Here is a 23736-nt window from a genome sequence, read left to right as displayed (position 1 = left end):
TCTATCCGTACAAACCCATTTTAACCACGACATCCGGGGATGCTATTCTAAAATTTACCCGAAATATTTTATAMCCGATTGCCTGGGACAGATCGATCAGATACACTTCATCGAAAAAACAAGCCTTGTTTTAATACATCACCCTAATAGATTGATAAATAACTGTCTCATTTGAATAAATTTATATGGCAGCACTAATACATGAACTTGGTTGCTTTTGCCGTGTCATCATATGGCCTAAAATCGGAAATCTTAAATATAAGTTAGAATTGCAAAAAGTTATTGGTGTTAGCAAGTATAAATATCTTATAAAAATATTTGCATAATATGGAACCTTTAGTGGTCAACCAACCTGTTGTCATTGACAATGTAAGTGTGCTATAACTTAATTCGCTTACTAACAAATTTGGCATAAAGACTGGGTGTGTGGCATCCAGTGACATCACTCGTCGTTTTATGCAAAACTATGAAGCCGCAGTTCCCGTGCCTCTCTTATAAACTTCAACTGCTTCATAAGGATGGTATACATATATAGAAAAAGTGATGACTAAACCTTCGCATATACATATTATCGATTATACCTTTACATTTCTAAATATTAAATTCTGATTTCCAATATTAATTTATTTATGCTCAAAAATTAAGCATGTTTCATACCTGGTTTATTTATTATCTTTATTTTTCAACGTTTATATTTGATACAAGATGTGCGGTCGTATTGCCCACCTAATATTATGCCGTCATCCAATCCTAACTTCCTGTCATATTTTAAGGGATATACTACAGGTTGTTTCTCACGGACCCACGTTGGCGGCAAACTTAAAGCAACCGTGTTTTTATCAATTTCTCTTCGTCCACATTTTCCATAATGTTTCTTAAATGCTTCCAGTCTAGAAATCTTATTATATGGATCACGGTAGTAGTCTCTAAATTCTTGGCAATCAAGGTAGAAATTATCAATGTCATCTAATTTGGCATAGTTAACCATAGTTAGCCCAATTTTAGGTGCAAAATTCATGATAGATTTTCTGGAATTTCTGGAACTGCGTGAAACAATCAGCATATCAACTTCTGGAGCGATAATAGTTTTCATTTTATATATATGTTTTTKTTAATTGTTATTGAATAATTTGAATTTTTAAAATTTAAATCTATAGATAAAATTTGTGCACTTATAATATACAATTGTCATTTTTCTCAAAGGGTTCCGGGGTTATAAAAGCTGGTTTTGCTGGGGAGCACATTCCAAAGTGTCGGTTTCCAAACTAGTAAGTCAATCATTTATACTAATATTGAAAAACGAATAGATTTATTTAATATATAACATAGTATTGGACGGCCAAAGCATGTTCGGGTCATGGCTGGCGCTCTTGAAGGAAAGATTTTCGTTGGGCCCAAAGCAGAAGAGCATCGAGGCTTACTAAGTATAAGATACCCAATGGAACATGGTATAGTTACTGATTGGAACGACATGGAACGAATTTGGAATTACATTTATAGTAAGGTAAAATGATGCACATTTATGTCAAACTAAGAACACTTACATCTAACAAAAACATTTRACCAATTTGTTCTGCTCTGCATTAAAAAATAGGAACAATTAACCACATTTCCTGAAGATCACCCCGTTTTATTAACGGAAGCACCATTAAACCCCAGGAAAAATCGTGAAAAAGCAGCTGAATTTTTTTTTGAAGGAATAAACGTACCCGCGCTTTTTGTATCAATGCAAGCTGTCCTCAGTCTGTAAGTAGCTTTTTATAGTAAGCTTGAATGTAAAATGATTCGGTTTGTATGAAGTTACGCTACAGGTCGTGTAACGGGAGTTGTGCTTGAYTCAGGTGATGGTGTTACTCATGCGGTTCCTATTTACGAAGGATTTGCGATGCCTCATAGTATTATGCGTGTTGATATTGCTGGACGAGATGTTACACGTTATCTTAAGACTCTTATTAGAAAAGAAGGTTTTAATTTCCGAACTACCGCAGAATTCGAAATTGTGCGATCAATTAAGGAAAAACTTTGTTATCTGGCGACTAATCCCCAAAAAGAGGAGAGTGGAGAAACTGAAAAAATTTCTTATATATTGCCTGATGGCAAGACTTTGGAAGTCAGTAACATATCGAAATGGAAAATATATCATACAAATGTTTTTGTTTTCTAATTTAGGTTGGTCAAGCAAGGTTTAGGGCACCGGAAGTGCTCTTTCGACCAGACTTACTTGGTGAAGAATGTGAGGGCATTCACGATGTACTCATGTATGCTATTGAGAAATCTGACATGGACCTTAGAAAAATGTTGTATCAAAATATTGTATTATCCGGAGGTTCAACACTATTTAAAGGCTTTGGTGATCGCCTATTGTCTGAATTAAGAAAACACTCAGCAAAAGATCTAAAAATTAGAGTGAGTCAAATCGAAAATATTTTCTAGTATTCATTTTACGTTTAAGTTCTACAGTAGTATGTGACGTTTGATTATATGACCCGTATTTTACTTATTTGAAATTATGTCTTTCGTAAAGTATTATAATTTGCTATCGTTATTCTTACTACGCAGATAGCGGCACCTCAAGAACGTCTGTATTCCACATGGATGGGGGGCTCCATTTTAGCATCGCTAGATACATTTAAGAAAATGTGGATATCGAAACGAGAGTATGAAGAAGAAGGACAGCGAGCCGTACATAGAAAGACATTTTAAATAAATAACTAAATATAGTGTGTRTACTTATAACTATAAGTCAGTGTTTTGAATTCGAAAACTGAATGCAAATCATAGTGTCGCGTCACTGCAGAGTTAAAAAGAAAGGGAAAACCATCTGAACATGTTCTGTGAAAATTAAATATTTAACATAATTTAAAAATAATACCTTGCAAATAATACATAATTTATTACCATCGGTTAATTTTATTACACGAAAGAGCTTACAAAAGTTATAAATCAAATATGAAATCGGTTTTAAAAATTAATTCTATTGAATGCTTTAGTAGGATTCCTTCCTAATAATACTCAACTATTTTGAGTTCAATAAACTGCTTTGTAATATATGAGGAATTATACATATTTACGTTTTATTCRTCAGTTTAAAGATTATATCCAAAATAGGTATAGATTAAGTTGTAAGTTGAAACGATTTAATGAATATTAATTGTAATTTTCTAATGCCTAAATTTGGGCAGCATAGTCTCAGACTGTCACTCGATAGGCCGGTGCTTCCAACACCATCCTCAACACAACTTAAATTGTTATAATAAATATTTTCTAAAACCTTTACKGAAATTTCTGTCACGATAGAGAATTGGTAATTCACAGGGTACCAAGGATGTAAGTGGCAGTTARTATTTGTAATGTAATGTATAATGTAATTAATGGGTACAAACAAGGTGATTCACGCTTCAATAATTTGGTATTAAACTACGCTATTCTCTTTATATTATGCTATGTAKTGTGCATTGTACGCAAGGTCATGACAAAACGGTGTTGTCTCTCACAATTTAAATTATTGCGCTATCCAGTCGAATATAAGTTGTATAATCGTTAAGTTGCGTAAGTTAAAGCATTACAGTGTTTACCGCTTGGTGTTACTATAGCAGCAAAAGTTGATTCGCGTATCCATCSGCAAATACATATTGGATCACTGAATAGAATGAAATTATCAGTTTAATAAAATAAATTTAAAGTGCATTCACTGCAATAATTGTTACTAGCTTTTGTGTTCATATACATGTATACAGACATACTATATTTTTTTTATAGACGCGGTATCAATTTTTTTATATATGTACATATGTATACAACGTCGTTGAAACCGTTTCTATGCGACATATATACATATGTATATGTACATACACTCATATTTGCTGAATATTTACTACTTTCATTTTGTACTTTTTATATTATTTTTATATTTATATTAAATTAAATTTTATATTTATGTTGGTGTGTCCAACGTGTATAAAAAAACAAGTACTGTTGCAACAAAACACCGCTAATTTTTAATTTCGACATACATATGTATACGGCGAATTATTAAATACAGAGTTATAAATACGTTATCTCTAAAATCATCATTCGAAATGGCGCAGATTGCAACAAGTATGGCTAATGCCTTTAGTAATGAATCGGAGGTAAGTATAAGAAAAAAAAAATTTAATATATTTAGATGTTTATAAATACACATGCACATATTATTTACAGTATGAGAAAAACTAGTAACTTCTTCCTCTTCTTTACTGGCGTAGGAACCGCTTACGCGGTTATAGACGAGTTAACAACAGCACACCAGTCGTTTCTTTTTTCGGCAAGGTGGCGCCAATTGCAGATTCCAAGCGAAACCACGTCCTTCTTGAAATCAGATTTCGTTATTATTTTTCCTTTCATCTTTCCTATTTTATCTTCCTTTTTATATATTTTAATTAAGAAAAGAAAATTGACGCTGAAGACAAGTTTGACATTATGCGTATATTATATACTTACTTATTATGTTCTTGAATTAAGAAAAATCTTTATTTTAATCGGTCTGTTTGAATGACAGATATAACAATTTTAATATTCGTGAAAATAATTTGTCAAATAAAAAAACTTCAGCCAAATTGTATGACAGCTAAATGCAAATACATACATATATTCGGACGAATATGGCTAAATCGACTATGATTTTCACGCTAATAAATATATGTACATATATATGTTTATAGAATACATGTATAAGCATACAACATCATCTTCTATAAGAGCGTACAGCTGCTGGCGAACGCAAATGATATTGATATCATTGGCCTCAACAACAGCGGCGTTAGTTCTGCTTTCTTCAGAATGGAAAAGTCAGCGAAGCAAATGGGTCTGGTGGTGAATGAGGGCAAGACGAAATATCTCCTCTCATCAAACAAACAAGCAGGCAATTGAGAAGTAAAGTCCTCTTTCGATGGACAAAAACAAAATTCTATAAGTCACTCATTATTCCCATCCTGCTATATGGTGCAGAGGCTTGGACTATGGCAACAACTGATGAGTTGACGTTGAGAGTTTTCGAGAAAAAAGTTCTGCGAAAGATTGACGGCCCTTTGTGCGTTGGCCACGGCGAATATCGGATTCGATGGAACGATGAGCTATATGAGATATATAACGACATTGTCAAAGTTTAGCGAATTAAAAGACTGCGGCTACGCTGTCTACGTCATGTCGTCCGAATGGAAGAAAACACTCCAGCTCTGAAAGTATTCGACGCAGTACTCGCCGGGTGAAGCAGAGAAAGAGGAAGAAATCCACTCCGTTGAGCAAAGACCAGGTGGAGAAGGACCTGGCTTCGCCTGGAATGTTCAAGTGTTAAAAACGATTTTCGGCAAAACAAAGAATGCTCTAGAAACAAGTTAATTCTGTATTAACAAATTTTTCACACATGTGTGAAAATGTATRTATGTGTGAAATTTAAGTAACCAAGTTTATGCATTTTTAGTTTTATCTTTTATAAAAATTTATCTTTCACAAATTTGGTGGTARACTAGTACACTGGTTTTGATTAAAAAAATATATTATTTTTCCTTACTTTGACTCAATATCAGAACTTAACCTTGATTTTCAATCGAAAAATCTCACAGCTTTCGCTTTCTCTCTAATTCTGATAGTATAAAAAATATAAAAAAAACTATTGTGAATTTTCTCAAAAGATATAAATAAATAAATGACCCTCTAAACGATCCAGACCTGATTTTTTAAAGCTACTACTACGAAATAACAGGTGTCTGAAATAAAAAAGCAGGTTAGAATCGTTTAGATCCTCTTTCTCTTACGGACCACATATTGACGTAAATAATTTTTTATTTAATTTTGTAATTTTCATTACTACAATGGATTGSAGCATATTTTATGCCCCTATTGCGGTTTTCAACCAAACTGCAATTCAGTCGAAGTGTAAAAATTCTGTATTGCCAACTTCAACTCAATCCGCCAAAAAAAAAATTGCGGTTGAAGTATGATCGACTAGTATATAAATAAATTTCAACTGCTTAAGAGCTTAAGAGCAGTTGAAATTCAACATTCGTGCAGTAAACTACAAAAAAATATTAAAGAAAAATGGAGAACCGGTCAAATAACTATTTTAATTAATGTTAAATTAATTTTAATTCATATTTTTTATAAATTTTTAGAAAAAATAAAGTTACAACAAAGAAGCAATTTGAAAAATTGGTGGAGTTAATGGAGAAGTTTCCAGAAGTAGGAAGAGGAAAGCCACAATTTGGAAACAATAAATTCAAAATCATCTCATTCAGTAAAAAACAAAATGCTTCTTTATTTAATCGAAAATAACTTATGAATCTGCAACAAATATTATTAAAAAGCCACTCAATTGTGAAAAAACTATGGCTTACTTTGCATTTAGAAGCTCCAATGGATTTGAACGATCACGAAGGCTTTCCCGTATACGTAGCACATCAATTTTGCCCCCAATATTTTCGTCATTGTAATATATGTAGATCAACACTTATATCCATTTTTTATTTATGTTAATGTTTATTCACTTCAATTGTTTCAATATGTCGTTTAAAAAATTTTAGCTGTTTCACTATCTGTCAAATTTCCCTTTCTTAGGTTGGCAACGCCAATCATACTTCAACTGAACTTAGTTGAAGTTCGCAATACCGAAAAAGAGTTTGGTTGATCTGAAGTTGAATTTAATTAACTTCAACTCGACCAAGTCGGGTTGAAAMCCGCAATAGGGGCATTAATTTAAAAAGATTTTAACTATTTTCAAACACCCAGCACTGCAACGTTGGTCATTTGAGCGGGTGCTCCGGGGTTTCAGGCTCCCTGTCGCAAAACCGACAGTTGGCGCAAGATGATAGGCCCATGTTAGATAAATGCCTTTTCAACTTGCAGTGGTCGGTGTAAAATGCGACCAGAAGCCTAAGTTTGTCCCTTGGGAGGTTTATTATCGATTTGAACCTCTTCTGGTTATACCCCCAACTAGCAGCTTGGCGTGTCGCATACCATGCACTCGCTGCCTATGCCTTTCCCTGCWCACTCTTTCTTCCTTGCGGAGCAGTTCCTTCACAGTATGRGGACCCACTCCAGTGAAGGGTTCGGGCCCAACCATATTGGTTGAGGCTGCAGAGCGGGAACGCTCGTCAGCCAGTTCGYTGCCGGCTATACCCCTGTGACCAGGCACCCAGACAGGTGCACCTGGTTCTTTTCAGCTAGGTTGTTCAGCCGTTCTCTACACTCTTGCACTAGTAGCGATTTGATCTCGTAAGATGAGATCGCTTTTAGTGCCACTTGACTATCGCTAAGCATAGCTATTCGCTCATTGCGAYAGTTGCGGTGGAGGTTTATCTCTATACACCGACTTATGGCCAAGACTTCGACCTGAAAAATGCTCGGAAAGCTTCCCATCGGTATGGAGAGCTTCGTACGTGGACCTGCGATACCTGCACTGATTCCTCTCCGACGTTTTCGAGCCTTCGGTGTACCACTTCAATACGCTATCCCTTAGCAGTTGCTCAAGAGTGGGGTCGTTCCACTCACTCTTGTTACCGAGGGTAAATGCATACACATGCCAGGCGCTGAAGCTTATATAATTGGGTTACTATCGAAACCAGCGACGCTATGGAGGCCCGGGACTCCGCCCCGTATGTAATTATTAGTTAATATTGTAAACGCCTTATTGCCCATATTGAGGTTTGGTTGCCATGGTCCTTTACTGTATATATGTATGTATACTACATAGATGATTTATAGATAGGAACTCATTTCGGTGTGGTTAAACTGAAGGATCATACAATGAACAGATGCTTGGTTGTACTGACAACTTTAATTTTATTGAGTGCCATGAACATAGCTCGGTCTAGCTAAGTTGGAACTGTAAGGCGACCGGTTACTGGTACTCAGGTAGATTCCGATTCAAATGTAAACGGAATTATGATACGGCCAAAATGAAATCACATTACTGAAATTATGATACGGCCAAAATGAAATCACATTACTGAAAATTTACCTAATATTTACAATTAACTTATCCATTTCTTTTTATAAGATTGATTTTTCTACAGATGAAAGCCATGGATGCTAACCGGTATGCGACTAAGAAAACAATTGCTCAAGGTATGCTGGATATCGCCCTTCTCACCGCCAATGCCTCACAATTGAAATATATACTTCAAGTTGGGGACCAACATCAGTTTTATAAACTAATGCTGATAATGATAAGCCTTTCAATAATATTACAGGTAAATAAATATCTATATKAAATTCGTTCTTACTAATTATCCTTCTTTGACAAACTACTCATTTAATGACATACCAAGTACAGGTTTTATCCGGAGTCTTAAGCCTTAGCTTGAGTCTAATGCGAGATTGTAGAATGCATAAGCCTGAATATTATCAGTCAGCAAATGTTATAAATCATATTCGCACAGGGTTCGCCTTTTTTACTGCTACCATAAATTTGTTCATTTCGGCTTTTGACACGCGTCTGCCACTTCTCATCGGAGGCCAAGTAGAAGAACACAAATAATAAGAATAATGATTTAGTATGCTCGTAAACTTATGTATAAAATATTGATAAGTGTGCTAATGAGCGGACTCTATGAATGTAATGGTTTGCAAAACATAATTCTGGAGAGCACTTGTTTCTTGCTTTAAAAAGTTATATGTAATAAATTATGGTATCATAATACCATAAAGTTGTATGAAAATGTTAACTGTTAAAAAAAGTACGATTGCAGATTATTTCAAACTAAGAATTTATCAAGAGTAAGAATAGAATATTATAATGTTGGCTATTCTATTATTCGAGAATTCTTAGAAGTATGGGATTAATGATAGTTGTTTTCCCTTTGTTTCATGGTTATTTAGTACATAATATACATACATATTTTTTTTTATTTTATTAAAGCTTACATAATAAACAAATTATTATATAAACTAAAGTACACAGCGCTAGATCAGAGGCTATCGGCTGACATACATATATACATATTTATGCCGATGTATAATGTATAGAATATATACATTTGTATACGGAAGTATTTAAATTATATTGAAGAATGCCTGCAATTTGAATAATTAAGTTTCAAATTATATTTTTCACAGCTCTTGGTTGGAATACTTTTTGTTGTTATTGGTAGTCTAAATATCAATCGCCAAAAGGATCAAGCGGCCGCTGTGATCATAAATGATATTATTCTCGTTATTATATTTGTCATTTCTGTAATAAATATTATAATATCAGGATTTGGCATCGAATACTCTTCCCAACCTCTCACACTCTTAGAACAGCAGGCTAATAATTTACCATAAAATCCAYCAGCATATTCAATAGAGACCTGCCCGTGTAAGTAAAAATTAATTTAGTTTTGAACGCAAATATGTTATATAAAAGCTCTGCTTTGAAGCAAGTTTAGTTTGATTAATAAATAAATATACGGATATAAAATAGAGATTCTGTAAAAATCTAATAATGAAGTAAATGAAAGTATAACTGTAAGGAGTTGGGTGAGGCGTTAAATTTTAAAAATATCGAAAATAGGCATAATTTGATATTGCTTATAAGAGGAGAAGAAGTGAATGATCGGGTTATAAAGATCATAACGTCACCTAAAATGCAAAATAACGTATCATCAAAAAATTCAAAATTTAGTTTTTTATTGATTGCAATTCACCACATCCTATTACACATACGTCTCACCACCTTTAAGCTTCTGCGATCAAAAAGTATCATCAAGTGCTTGATTTCATTAAACAAAATAATGTATCATCACTCATGTAGAAATAACTTCGAATTTGTTTTTTTTTATCACGAAGTTAGCCTTGATTTATTGTTTATGTTTATTAATATTTTTTTTTTTTTTTGGTGAAGTTCAATATGCTTTGGTTAGGTTAGGTTAAATGGCTGATCAAAGACCGCACATGGTAATCCTTTGTGAGGCCATAGAAGAGAACAACTGCTGTGTTCGAGCTATAAATTAGCAAAACGGTTAGAAGTCAATACAAATTTGCTAAGGCGTTTAATTTGCTTTTCCTCCAGTCCAGTGAGATGTCTGAAGAAATGCGCTCAATGTTTAAGTTTTAACCTACCAACCACGGACAGAGTCTGTTGTGGTTTAACGTGAGTTCCTGCCTGCGAAGGCCTAACCCCACGGTGCTTTCTATTGCTAGAAGCACATAGATCAAAACAATGCGTTGATCAGCGTCCCAAAGCACGAGTGCATGCACTTGCACGATACTCTGGAGAACCAAAGCATGAGTGCCGCCACATACACTAATACTTTGGTTCCAATATGTTTGGGTGGACGTAAAATACCCTAGCCACCTTRGTCGGGTACGAGGCCCATCTAAAACCCCTGCCGTACTCTGGGTCYGGCACCCGGCCGCAGTGCGACTCCACACCGGACTAAATGCCCTTCCTGCATTTAGGTTCAAACCACAGCCACCACGAATCTCCACAAAGGGCTAAAAATCCAATGACAGATTGGAGTTACCTCCAAGGGCTAACTGCTCCCCGTGGTACCATGTTTTAGTCTTTGGTGTGACTTGTAGCTTTCGCTACTGCCAGTTGAGCCCCCAAGAATTTCTAAGAATTCTAAAGAACTCAATTGTATGATGACAAGGTGTCTCGTAAATCCATCCCTACTCGAAAACACGGTCAAATACCAGGAACAAATACAGTGTACCATAAAGATTTTTTACGATGAATACTATAGCACTATATCTGACATGGACTATGCTGACAATTCAAGGCAAGCCCAGAATGACAGACACAGTTCATGCGGGATTTTAGTCGCCTTTTACTACAGGCATGCCTTACCACGGGAATATTCSGTTTCGGTAAAATTACCATATACAATTAATATACCCTGAATGAGATTTTAAAATGAAATCCTACTTCCTTTAATTGGTCCATCCTAGAATTGTGAAAATTTCTTGTCGCCGACGTAAGTCGTACAAAACAAAATATTTTTTTTTTTTATAGAAAATAAATACGCTATAATATAATACAATTGTTTATTGAGCCCCATATAAGTATATTATAATGTAACCATTGCAAAGAATAAGTTATTAATTTGTACACAAATACATATATAAAATATATAAACGTAATATTTAATCAAAAAATTAAAGCCAGAATTTTGGTAAAAGAATTGAAAATAAAGAGGTAAAAAGTGTCAACAGACTTCAAATAATTGAAATCAAGCTTTGGAATTTTAGTTGATTCTAATGAATCAGTACTTTTTTTTATTTGATTTTGGGGTTGTAGGATTTATAAAATATTATATTTCGCACCAACTAGATTAAGCAAACAACAATATATTTAATCTTATATGTATATACATATGTATACCAATAAATGCCATTGAAAATATTGGTTTAACTTTGTTTTTGTTCTATTTCTTTGTATAGGTAATTGCTGGGAGTTTATACACATCTAGATGTGTATAAGAGACAGACCATTGAAAATATTGGTTTAACTTTGTTTTTGTTCTATTTCTTTGTATAGGTAATTGCTGGGAGTTTACTGGTTGTTTTGTCAGTTATTGGGATACACAAATATAAATATCAACGCGCGCTTGTAGAGACACTAAATCATATTTTGAATGGAGTAATTTTCGTATCGGTTTTCTGCGATATCATAAAAATGAGTTTTGGTCTTGATACCGCGATTCCCACGGTCGAAACAATTGACAAATTAAAATAATAGTTCATTGTGCATTGATAAATTTAATTGGTAGTTCATTTATTATWAGTTTTACTCAAATCTATAAAGTTATACTTCTAATACGAAAATCTTGTTCATAATTTTTGACCCGATTTTTATTCGTTACTGGATCCAAATCAGCTGTCTTATTTGGTTTTCATGATTCAAAGATAAATTTTTCAAAGATTTCAACCAATGGACGTGGTTGTTTTGATTCGTAACTGATTAAGAATAGATTGTAAACAACACAAAATTATAAGAATAGTAAAAATCATAAGAAAAACAAAAAACAACAAATTCGAAAATCAATTACACTGCAGGGTAATCAAACTACTGCAGTCAATAAAATTTCGACTAAGCTAATCAAATATGATGCCAAAAAGAAAGAAGTAGTAATATATTATATTTATGTACATACATATGTAGCTATGGGATGGAATCTTTGAAAAATTGTTATTATGCTTCTTGTCCAAACAGGAAATATATATATATATATATATACATACATACATATACATTTTTATCACTTATGTAGATATTTTTCTTGAAGGACGAGTTTCTGACTATTATTTTGTTGGTAATGTTGACATATCCTATCAAATATCGGTCGCTAATATTCATAACTTCAATAAGTTGAATTTCACAAGAAAACTTTATGAATGTTCTATTGGAAACTCTCAAGCACCACAGTAGCAAATATTGTCAATATAAAAAAGAACTGATAGTTAATGCTTCAGTTAAGAGGGTAGTCGTCATGCAATTAGAAAAGATTAATCATCATCCAAAGATAAAAGAGCATTGGACATCGAACCCTTTTATTATTCTCACAAGGAAAAAGGATAAAGGAAGGAGTGTTTGGACTCAACTCGACAACAGATTTTTTTAATTTTTAACTTGTCCTAAAAAATGTTTTCCCATATTAAATCAAACATGTTTATTACAAACTGAAACCTTATTTTTATTTTTATATGAAACATAATAAATAGTACTAAAGAATATTCATATTGTCTTTGGTAAAAGGGTGCAAATTATTACCTTTAAATTAATATCAAATAAAAATTCGAATATATTAGAATCCTTGAACAAATTAAAAAGCCTTTTTATAAATAAAATATTTTTGTATTGACTATTTTTTTTTGACCACAAGGATAAAGAATTCCTTTTTCGTTGCCTTATTATATATTTTTTAGCAATATAATGGGTTACAAAAAGAAACTAAACATTTGTGCTTTTGCAGTTTTCGTTGAAGTTGTACATATGGTAACACTAAATACTATTGCAACACTGTATCATAATGAACTGCAATGAATTGTCTTAACCTCACAAGTCACGACAGAAGTAAAGAAGAGAAAAGAAAGTGGGTGCAAGAATCGAAAAATCGCGTTGGTGCATATCAGACAATTTAGTGAAAATAGCAAAAAAGTTATTGAAATTTAAAATTTGAGATTCCGATCCCTTTGAAGTAATCAGTCCAATATCATATCAATTAAAACGTCCAAAATTTACGTAGTGTAGATTAACAGCAAGGGGAACTCCAAAGCAAATGAACAACAGACCCTGCTGAAGGAAATTCCTTGAAGCTTAKAATACAGAATAAATAAATTAACAATTTTGAACTTGTTACCGAAAAATTACTTAATTGAATCATAGTGTTATGTTTGTTAACTAAGTGGTCATATAATGTTTCCAAGGAATCAAGTGCGCTGCATGTTATTAATAACTTTTTTTGATGAACGGGGAGCAAGGGTGGATTCGGAAATGTGTTATTTTACAAAACATTGCTGATTACAGTTGATATCACTGTTTGGAATTTTGCAGCTTGTTAAACAGCAGTCGCTTAAGACTTTTCAATCCAATGTTTTCATAGATTTGAAATTGTCCAAAATTAACAAGGGTATTTGTGCGGCTTGCTAATTTGTGCCTAATAATATTATGGTAGTTTTAATCTTTTGTTAAGAATATCCCTGTTATAATCTTCGCTTGTTCATATCCTGTTTTTTGTTATATGAGCGCAATATCAAAAATTGTACGTTAATTAATATGATACAAAACCTGAAGCAAACAAATAAGTAAATATTTACACCCGTCCGCACCTACCTATCCCTCTTGCTACTGGATTTTTCAAAAAATTGAAAGAGCGGATAATATTAAAAAATACGTAAAAGTAAGTTTCACATTTAAACACATCAAATTAATAAGGATGCATTTATATACAATATGATCAGCTGTCTGTATATATGCCAAATAGTCGTTCACTTTTTAAGACATTGATCTGAAAGGATAAATTTTAGAATGGCATGGGCCGATCTTGGTGTTAAAATGATTATGAGGGAATCTACCCGGGTTTTAGAATAACATCCCCCGATTTCGATGTTAGGACGGGTATGAGGAGGTTCTCCAGATTAAAAAATATGTACATATTCATATAGTTGCCTCCCACTTATGGATTTTTGCATTTAAAGTTCAAAAATTCAAAGTGCTTATTCCTTTGATTTATAATGAATTTTATTCATATATTTTTAATTTTTATATTCACTAACACTTTACTAATTCGGTTCAACACATTTGTTTTGTATTAAAAAGTGCAAAAATCACTTCAATTCCATATTTAACATTCCTTGAAAGTCATTTATTCATACAATAAGAAAAGCAAGCAAAAAATAAGGATTATCATACTTTGTAAACGAATAAAATCTAATTAAAAATAAAGATTATATCATCAATACAAAATTCATTATCGTGTGATGAATAACGAACACTTTTTCAGAATTTCCTTTATCTTGATAATCCCGGTCTTGCCCGACCAGGGCTATTCTTTTTGAGCTGCGAAAGAACTGAGTACGCCCAGTTGTTGATCCGACCAGGGTTATTTTTTTATGCGCAGTCGAAGGCCGCCAACGCAAAAGAGATTTCTAATCGGAAGAGCCGGAGAGGCCCCTATGTTGCCCCGACGAGGGCACGGCCGAAGTCTGCCAACGCAAAAAATTATCATATGCGAAAAACTAATAATTTGTTATTTATATTCTATCATTGGGGTATTATTTGTTTTTATTATTTCTTTTGGTTATTTTGTAAAATACATGTAGACAAGGTAACACTAATTATTTGTAAATTACAATTAAATAAAAAATTAGTATTTTTACATTACAACATTAGGCCGAAGTAGTTACAAAGAAACGGGTATTGATAACTGAACATACAAAATTTACATAAAATGAATATGCGCGGCCTACTACCGTAATTGCACGTTTTGACTTTGTATATTCAGTTTTTTTGTGTAGGTAGAGTTTTTTTTTGGATTGCTGTTAATTTTTGTAAGAACAATATTTAATAATTTATAAATGATGTGATTTTTTTTTACTGAAATATGGAGTGAAGCGTATGAGAAAAAGGTGTAGACTTTTGGCGCTGACGATATACATATTATGTTACATTGAAAAGCTGATCATAATCAAATATATGTACATATATATAAATACAATGTCGATTGCATAGTAGTGCTGTTCAGAAAGTCGTATTTTCATTATTCTATTCTTTTTTCAGAAATAATTTTCACGGATGTAATATCTACAACAACTCATAATGGAAAAATGTTGGATTATCGTACACTGCTACRAAACCCTCCCTCGATATCAAGCTATACTACGATTTGCACATACATCATAAACTAAAATTCAGTTTACTTTTGAATATAACGATACATGCAACTAGTTTTTGTAATTTCTCTTTTTATGGTAAGTGATTTTATAATAACTGAACAGGGTATTTTAAGTTTGTAACACCAGGGAGAAAACGCCAGAGACCCTCTAAAATGTAAAAAAAATTATTAATTTCGAAGTTTTATAAATTTATTTTTAAGAAAAAAATTAGGAACTTTAAATTTAATGAAAAATGTTTATTATCATTCAAAAGAACATTCTTTGGCATTTATTTTTTAGATTATCTCTTCCAAATATTTTACGCGGCTATCTCTCAGATTGTCATTCGCATTTCAACTAGTAACTGGCGTGTGATGTTTTGCTCCAAGGTCTGAATTGTAAGGGAATTCTTCGCATAGAATTAAGATTTTACATATCCCCACATAAAAAGCTTAACGGTGTGATATCATACGATCTTGGTGGCGAATCGACCGACCCAAAACTTGAAATTATATCATRGTAATATGATAAATAGTATCATGGTAACATGGCGCGATAACGGTATATGCGTATGCGTTTTTTATGTTTGCTTATTCAAAGTATACATTTGCCACAATTGAGGGATGTGACCAACCTTTTCAACTGGGAGGATCTGAACCGCCTCGGTGACGGTCGTCATTGACGGTTACGTTCTCACCGGCATTATTTTTGAAGAAATATAGACCGATGATTCCTCCGGCCCACAAACCACACCACATCGTTGTTTATTCTAGATGAAATTACAGTTTTTCAATCTCTTCAGGTTGCTCTTCGTCCCAAATGCGATTTTTTTTGTTTACATACCTATTGAAACAAAAGTGGGCCTTACGTTGAAAAAAAATTGGCTCGAAAACGTAAGATTATCTTRKAACTTTTCAAGAGGCTATAGAGCGAAGCGAAGTTCGAGCGGCAACAGTTCTTGCTGTTGCAAGTTACTGCGAACGAATCGACTCTCCACGGTCTTCGTGTACTCYCTCAGCTACAGGGCCTATATATTTTTTCATTGTGTCCTGGACGTGATCGTTCGGTCCTATATTATCCAATAATGAATGCTGCTTCTCAGGACTGGTAGTGGTGTTCTGAATAGTACGCTTAGTAGGCCGATTGTTTTGATCATAAGTTGAGTGAAGCTAGCRAAACACATTCTTTACAGAACGTGAATTTTCGTAAAAAAGGTGAACGATTTGAACATGTCAGCTTGACACGTCTCACGCGTGATCTGTCTAAATGATGACTAATGAATGACTGATCATCGATATAGCTGCCATACAAGCTGTACGATCAACACATTCAAATGTCCTTTGTCAAGACAACAAGCAAGACATGATTGAGATAGATATACAGCTATAGCTTTTAGCTGCCATACAAACTGATATATCAAAATCCAGTTCTTTTGTATATGATGATATATCTTCACGAAATTGGAATATTGTCCAAGGGAACTTCGAAGCAATCTTCGAAGATGAAGGGTATAATAGCTTCGATGCAACCGAAATTAACGCATTTTTGTTCTATAAACTTTTTATACCAGAAAATCGTCTAAGAATTAATAGAGTTTTTACATCCATTTATAAGGGAGTCCATACATTACTTTAGGAATAAAAGTTAATTAGCACATCAACATAAATCCATTGTGTTTTTTATGTGTTGTACCAAGTTTTAACCAATAAGAAATTATTTTAATTTTGCTGAATCTGAAATTTCATTTTATAGACGAATTAAAAATGGTTCAAAGATACTAGTTAACACAATAAAACTCTTTTTTACCAACAAATCAAATAGTTTCTTTACATTCCATTCTTATTACTATATTCTCTTTGAAAGTTATAAAGTGAATATGATTCAATTATATGTGCAATGATGTGAGCAATTTTGTCTTGAATGTGTCTACCGTCTGTTCAACATTCTTTCCAAATATGTAAATTTTAGATATTAATATCTACATACATATGTAGGATTCTTTCATTTATTTATGGTGTGGAAAACTTAGGTAAGCCTTAAGTTACATTGTTCATAAGAATTTTTCACTACAGCGCATTTATTCGTTCTACGATGCGCACAAAATATGCCTACTTAAGCTTGTGAAAACGGTATGCTTAAAGTACGATACATGCATTTTTATAGTTGACATATACTATGTAATAGATTGTACACATAAGAGCTAATAAAAGCCACGAAACATTGATTGTTGTGTTGTGTTCAAAACTTATATATAAACTAAAACTAGGTCGAGCAGATGCTTAAGTTAATATCTGGTTTAGATTTGAGACCGGAAAAGGTTGCAAAATTAAAAAAAAACTTAAAACTCCCAGGAGCTTCTATAACCATTAAGCTGACAAATCTAAACTCTATCGAAACTGTTCATAAAAGGTGTTTTATRTTAATAACAAAATATTGTAAATACTATTATTTTAATCACAGAGTGTCAATACGAATMCATTTCGAAAATTTTTTTAGCCTCTACTACATCAATAATACTTCTCTGTGTTTCACATTCTTTTGAAACAAGAAAATGACATGACATTTTTCCAAAGAATGTTAATAACTAGTATAACTGCACCACGAAACAAACAACAATTATCTAAGAGAAATTTTATGATTCTGTAATATTAAAAAAGTTATTTGGCTGTGTTATATAATAAAGACTGCTAACAAAGATAGAAATAAAAAATGTACATACATTAATTTTCCTTATATAGTATTAAATTATCAATTTATTATATATATGAACCCAACTGTACTAACCACATACATTCATATATACACAAAGCTTACTTTTCATTGCTTCACACACAAAATTTTCCGAGCTTCACACTATTGCTTTTAGGCGAAAACAGTTAGAATGAAGAAACTTGAACCGTCTCAGGCAAGACTGATAAGGAGAGTACCACATAATTTATTTTGGTATATTGCTGGTTGATGCAGAAGAGTAGGACGATGAAACCAAAGATGCCTTCTATGAGTGCTCAAAATCGTGTTTGATGATAACGCCACGAGAAAAAATACTCAAAAGGGTTGAGGCTGATCGACTTCGCCTAGGCCTGAAATATGGTTATCTCTAGTACTAGATTCTAGCATATAAAAATCTTGACTGCAACCAAGCTACCTGGCTGTCTTCGAATCGAAAAGCCGCCAACCAGATTGATCATATTGTGTTAGACGGAAGATACGTCACCAGTGTGCCATATGTAACAGAATAGTTTCTGGCTAGTCCTTAGTGAATGGCGATCAGAAAACTTGCCTCACTTGCGTGAACTTCTATACAGGACTCAATCAGCTATTACATTTCATTATTTAGAGATGTACTTACACTTGAATAAAAATAACTATGTCGATAACAGATATTAAATTTTAGTTAAGTAAGTAAGTTTTAGTCAAAAAGCATAATTACCATTAAAATTAAAAATTTTTTGTTCACTTTGTTTCAAAACCTTTACAAAATTTATTTATTTTGAATTTTTTCGTGTGTGAGATGCTTAAAAAATACAAGTAAAAAACGACAATCGATTAATATATATGATGATCTCCATTCAGTATATTCAAAATGTCTAACAAGAGTTCTTTTTAGTTTTTTGACCTGTTAATTACCAGGTCACAAACTTAAGGCAATATTTTGTGACTAAGGACTAGATACTGTGTTGTGAATAGTAAGTAGTCACAAATTGAGACTTTACCTCAAATAATGACTGCTTACAGATATAATTATATCAAAAAAAAAAAATACTTGGCAACCCTATAACACAATAACCTTGTAAATAAACATTGGTATTATTTATTAGTATACTTTTAGGCTTTTGGTGGCTAGATACTAACTCAAGCGAGGAGCGATGCTATAAAATTTCGGGATCATTGCCTGTTGAGATTTCAGTGTCAGTGAAATATGTATAACAGCTGTCTTCATTCAAACTATAAAACAGAATAGAATACAAGCTGTAATACCTCCAAAAAGTTATTTTTTTTTTTATCTATTTCTACATTTGTACAGTATGTCAAGAAGATGCTTTGACAAGAGAAATATATCTCGCTTTTCACATAGTCTCATAAAGTTAAGTTATAACGATCCGAAAACATAGAGTTCAGAGTTGTGTTTGCGTAAACTTATTTTAGTATGCAATCCAACAATAAATGTTTTAAAGTAGTATTAAAATTTATGATTTTATGATGCTGTGAGTACCCCATTCGTTTTTTTGGTATTTTTAGTAAGTAAAAGTAATTTGTATGAGATTCTACGRGATTCTTATGACAGGCATTTTAATTTTTCACACAACTGACCRTAGCACATTTTTTTCACTAAATGATGGCAAACTCAAAAAAAAATTAAAACATTTAAGTCGTATGATTCTTGGAATTGGACCCTGTTCCTCTAAAATTAAYAATTTTGTTTTAATTTTTTAGATGACCGAGTGAAATGTTCTTTTGCGAACTTTTCACTTGCAGCAACATATTTCTTTGTTAAAAGTAACTTCTTATTTTCCAATTGTTTTGGAATAGTCTCCTACGATTTCTAAGAGTAGTAAACGACAACTTAATTTTTTTAAAATAATTTTTGAGGATGGTTAGAAATATATTTTATATTTTTAAACTAATTGCAAGCAGTGAAATTTTCTTACGAAATCATAAACTAAGTTAAATAATGCATGTAACTGATTAAAAGAAAATTCATATCTTCACCGAAAAGTCACTAWAAATTTTGGTTGTCAATTTAAAATTTAATCAACATGATAAAAAATATATTTGTAATTATTATTATTATATTAGATATTCTGAAAATTTCACTAATATATCTTTTTAAGTAAAAACCAGCGAAATTTTGAATTAGAAWGAAATTATAGCTAGAATTACAATTTCGTTTTCTACCAACTTTACCACAATAGTTTCCATTAAAGGAAATTAGCATATTAACATTTTTTGTTCATTTTAAGTACGTTCGCCGGTGTGTAATCAGTCTCCCACACTTGCTAAAAATGCGCTCCGGTTCCACAGATGTTGCTGGAATACACAAGTATTTAGGCATACAATCCTTTATTGCATTAAATTTATCGCCTGCAAACAGAAACTATAATCGATTAGATCGTAGAATGTTTACCTTCTTAATTATAATTATATCTTCAAAAAAAGAAATGGATCTGCACTGGTTTTAATGTTGGCTCTTTCATAATATTGCTTCAGCATTTTCATGGCATCTGAACTTGCGGTTTTTACCTCTCCCGTCACGCCCATGTCTATGAAGGATGCCACTTCCTGCTCTAAATAATTAACAGATTTTTGTGTATTAGTCTCAGATTCGAAACCTTCTTTTTACTAGGGTCGAGTAATGTACCCATCCGCGATGGTGTTCTCGGTCAAATTGATTGTATATGAATAAAAAATGTTTTTTCGCAATAATTCGCACGCTTTTATCATAACATCATTATTTGTTATGTCCCACTCTAACATAACATTTCWTATAGAATTCGCGATATTTTTTGCTTTATGAAAGGTTACATCTTCCAATTTGTTTGTGGATAGATCCGCAGAGCACAAATTGAAATGGTTGTTAATGAAATGAATTGCCGCTGATGTCCAACCATCCGTATTCAAGGCGACATCAGAAATATCGTGCAGCATATTCTCCAATTTTTTTCCTTAAATACTTACATGTAATGACTTTTAAAATGTATATCACGTAAATGATTGGGACTTRGTAAGGCATATCTAGAATCTACAATTTTAACGAAAAGCCAAAACCCAGTATTTGTGATAATGTTCAATGGTTGAAAATCGGGGGCAACCAATGCGGAATTAATGTCCGCTTTTCTTTTCGAGTGTTCTTTATATTGTATAGCACGTTTGAAATAAGAATATGCCGACCTAAATAAATAACAATTAAATTAACTGCTCACTTTCTATCCTTAATTTGAAGTTACCTTAGGCTAAATTGGCGAGTATTTTGCGAAGTACTTCCAAACTTCCGCTTTGTATATTTTTTCCATCAATCTCTTCGTTGGACGCCAAACAGTAACACGTCTCTTCTGACGATTCCACAAAAGTTTCAGTTATAACTTGATCTACTTCAACAAAAAATTCAAACTAATTAGTAAAACATATATTTAAATTGAACCATGTATGATTACCTGCTGTTATTTTTGTTAAAAATTTSTTCATAGTTAAAGTTGCTGCTAAAGAAGGCAATTCCGATTACTTTGGCGGTCATAGTTTGACAACGAATTCCGGTATAAATAGGGTATGGGCAGAAAGAGGAAGCTCGCCAGATAAGGAATATAATATATACATATAAATAATGTTGCTGAGACTTATAGTTTTTAAAATATTTATATTTAAAATCCAGTTTTTTTATGAATTATACCAAGTATAAAGTTAGTGTCACTGTGTTAACACAATTTTCTCATACAAGGTCTGTCGCAATAGAAACAGGACTGTTGAAAAAAATAACAAAAATTAATATTTTTCAAAAGTTATATCTTTTTATTCAAAGTAGTTTCCTTGTGCTTCGTCCTGAAACCAGTGTCCTTTCATGGGCAAATGAAGTTTTCCAAATACATACAGTGGCTCACATCCAAAGTCGGGCAAAAGTATGCAATTGGTTGAAGTGATATTTTTTTAAAGAAATGTAAACTGTTTTCGAAAAACAAGAAATGGTTTTAAAATTTTATTTATAAGCAATATTTTACAGCTAGTACTAGTTCTATTTTATTAACATAACGACGCTCAAAAACAAGAATGTAAAAATTCATTAAAAATATGGCCACATTGTAAGTCGGGCAACACACTTCCGTTTGGCTTGTGTTCGTAATAAGTGTGATGTTTAGTATTTTGTTGCGTATCCATTTTGCTTTTCCACTYCTTGGAGTCTATAAGGAATACTTTCAACCAGTTTACGACAAACATCTGGAGTTATTTTCGTCCATTCCTCTTGGAGCACAGCKTTAAGTTGATCCCTGTTGGTGCACCTCCTATTTTGAACCCTGCGACTTAGCTCATCCCATAAATGCTCTATCACATTAAGGTCGGGGCTTTGCGCTGGAGTTTTTATGAACTTGGGGCAACAACCAAGTCTTCACCAACAACGAGGAGTGCTTCGGGTCATTATCATGATAAAACTTGAAATTATCAGCAATACCCAACATACGCGCACTTTCCTTCACATTTGCCTTCAATATATTCAAATAAATATTTTTATCCATTATTCCTTCAATAAAATGGAGTTTGCCCACGCCCGAGGCCGCCATGCATCCCCAGACCATTACGGAACCTCCTCCGTGCTTAACGGTCTTTTTCGTGTTTTTATTTTTATATTCTTCGTTTGGTTTACGCCACACAAAACGCCTGCCGTCAGATCCGAACAAATTAAATTTGCTCTCATCTGTGAAAAKAACCTTCAAATAATATAATTTACTTATTAGGAAATGTTCAAACATAAGCGMATTTACAATTTACCTGACTCCAAAATGAGAAGTCTTTCGTTTTGTATTCGCGCGCAAAATTAAGCCGATCTTTTTTATTTTTTGCACTAATCCAGGGCTTTTTTCGCGCCACTCGTCCATTTAAGTTGTTTTTCCGTAACACTCTTCTTACAGTTTCCGCACAAACACTAATCCCAAAATTTTCTTTGAGAGATGTAGCAAGTTTTAGGGCGGAGAGAAACGGATCCTTTTGAATTTCTTTTAAAATGTACTTTTCMTCTCTCGAACTTAACTTTCTTTTAGCTGCTTTTCTTTGCTTATTTTCTATTCTTTCGCTGTCTTTATATCTACTTATGATATCATGTACAGTCGACTTATTTTTATTTACTAAAACCCCAATTTCTCGTTCAGTTTTACCTTTTGAATGGTGATAAATTACCAATTTTCGCTCTTCGATCATTGACTGCTTTATTTTACGTGAYATTTCAAAAACCAGGAGAACGAATGTTGTGAAATGTTACTTTCTTCAAACCTTGATTTCAACTAAAATTTGCTCAATTTAAAAATCATATTATCTGTTCCTAACGGTAAATATTTCACTCCGTTTCGCGCATGTGTTTTGCCCGACTTTCAATGTGATCGCATTTACAGAACATTTTTTCTTTTTTTGTTTGCAGTACCGTTATACTAATGTGTATGGTTTTAAATGTTGCAACCACTTAATGCGTTATAAGTAAAAATTGTAGTGGGAAAAAAGCTAAGAAAAAAAAGAGTTTTAAATATTTAAAAAAGCCAACACAGATATGTTGCTTGCTTGCCCGACTCACGATGTGATCCACTGTAGGTAAAAATCACAGGGTGCCAGATCAGGTGAGTAGGGCGAGTGATTATGGAGTTTTTTGTCAAAAAATCAGTGACAAGCGTCGACCGATGACACGGCGCACATAGGTTTCTGCTAGTGCAT

At 32.9% G+C, this 23736-nt stretch overlaps 4 protein-coding genes across 6 annotated transcripts in view; 3 read left to right on the top strand and 1 right to left on the bottom strand.

The window, feature by feature from the left end:
- Positions 1-211: 211 nt before the first annotated feature.
- Positions 212-3277, top strand: LOC108974279 (actin-related protein 1). Its single transcript, XM_018941992.1, has 7 exons — positions 212-369; positions 1204-1268; positions 1330-1504; positions 1595-1746; positions 1801-2110; positions 2170-2406; positions 2560-3277. Exons 1-7 carry the CDS (start codon positions 328-330, stop codon positions 2701-2703), a joined length of 1125 nt encoding a protein of 374 aa, XP_018797537.1. The 5' UTR covers positions 212-327; the 3' UTR covers positions 2704-3277.
- Positions 641-1184, bottom strand: LOC108974280. Its single transcript, XM_018941993.1, has one exon. The coding sequence runs from the start codon at positions 1091-1093 to the stop codon at positions 683-685; it is 411 nt and encodes a 136-aa protein (XP_018797538.1). The 5' UTR covers positions 1094-1184; the 3' UTR covers positions 641-682.
- A 646-nt stretch (positions 3278-3923) lies between the features above and the next one.
- On the top strand, positions 3924-11692 carry LOC108974277 (ninjurin-2). 2 transcript variants are annotated; one of them, XM_018941987.1, is made up of 4 exons: positions 3924-4130; positions 8049-8225; positions 9091-9331; positions 11495-11531. In XM_018941987.1, the coding sequence occupies exons 1-3, from the start codon at positions 4080-4082 to the stop codon at positions 9295-9297; spliced, it is 435 nt and encodes a 144-aa protein (XP_018797532.1). In that variant the 5' UTR covers positions 3924-4079; the 3' UTR covers positions 9298-9331; positions 11495-11531. The 2 variants fall into 2 exon arrangements, with proteins under 2 accessions (XP_018797532.1, XP_018797533.1); XM_018941988.1 differs by lacking the exon at positions 9091-9331 and having other exon boundaries at positions 11495-11692.
- A 1331-nt stretch (positions 11693-13023) lies between these two features.
- LOC108974278 (axin) overlaps positions 13024-23736 on the top strand; it is a 46191-nt gene continuing 35478 nt past the window's right edge. For both annotated transcript variants that reach the window (XM_018941991.1, XM_018941989.1), the window contains exons 1-2: positions 13024-13856; positions 15236-15426. The gene's annotated coding sequence lies outside the window, so the exon portion shown is untranslated. The remainder of the gene's footprint in view (positions 13857-15235; positions 15427-23736) is intronic.

The sequence above is a fragment of the Bactrocera latifrons genome, unplaced genomic scaffold (assembly GCF_001853355.1).
Source record: "Bactrocera latifrons isolate USDA-ARS-PBARC rearing strain unplaced genomic scaffold, ASM185335v1 scaffold_541, whole genome shotgun sequence".
Taxonomy (NCBI): Eukaryota; Metazoa; Arthropoda; class Insecta; order Diptera; family Tephritidae; genus Bactrocera; species Bactrocera latifrons.
The sequence above is the reverse complement of the archived record's forward strand: the minus strand, read 5'-3'. Positions and strand labels throughout refer to the sequence as shown.

What these genes read in the sequence shown, in the direction of transcription:
- LOC108974277 (XM_018941987.1), top strand. Translation starts at nt 4,080, where the DNA reads ATGGCGCAGATTGCAACAAGTATGGCTAATGCCTTTAGTAATGAATCG. An exon ending in CCTTTAGTAATGAATCGGAG is followed by an intron (nt 4,131 to 8,048) that starts GTAAGTATAAGA and finishes ATTTTTCTACAG; the next exon opens with ATGAAAGCCATGGATGCTAA. An exon ending in GCCTTTCAATAATATTACAG is followed by an intron (nt 8,226 to 9,090) that starts GTAAATAAATAT and finishes TATTTTTCACAG; the next exon opens with CTCTTGGTTGGAATACTTTT.
- LOC108974280 (XM_018941993.1), bottom strand. Translation starts at nt 1,093, where the DNA reads ATGAAAACTATTATCGCTCCAGAAGTTGATATGCTGATTGTTTCACGC.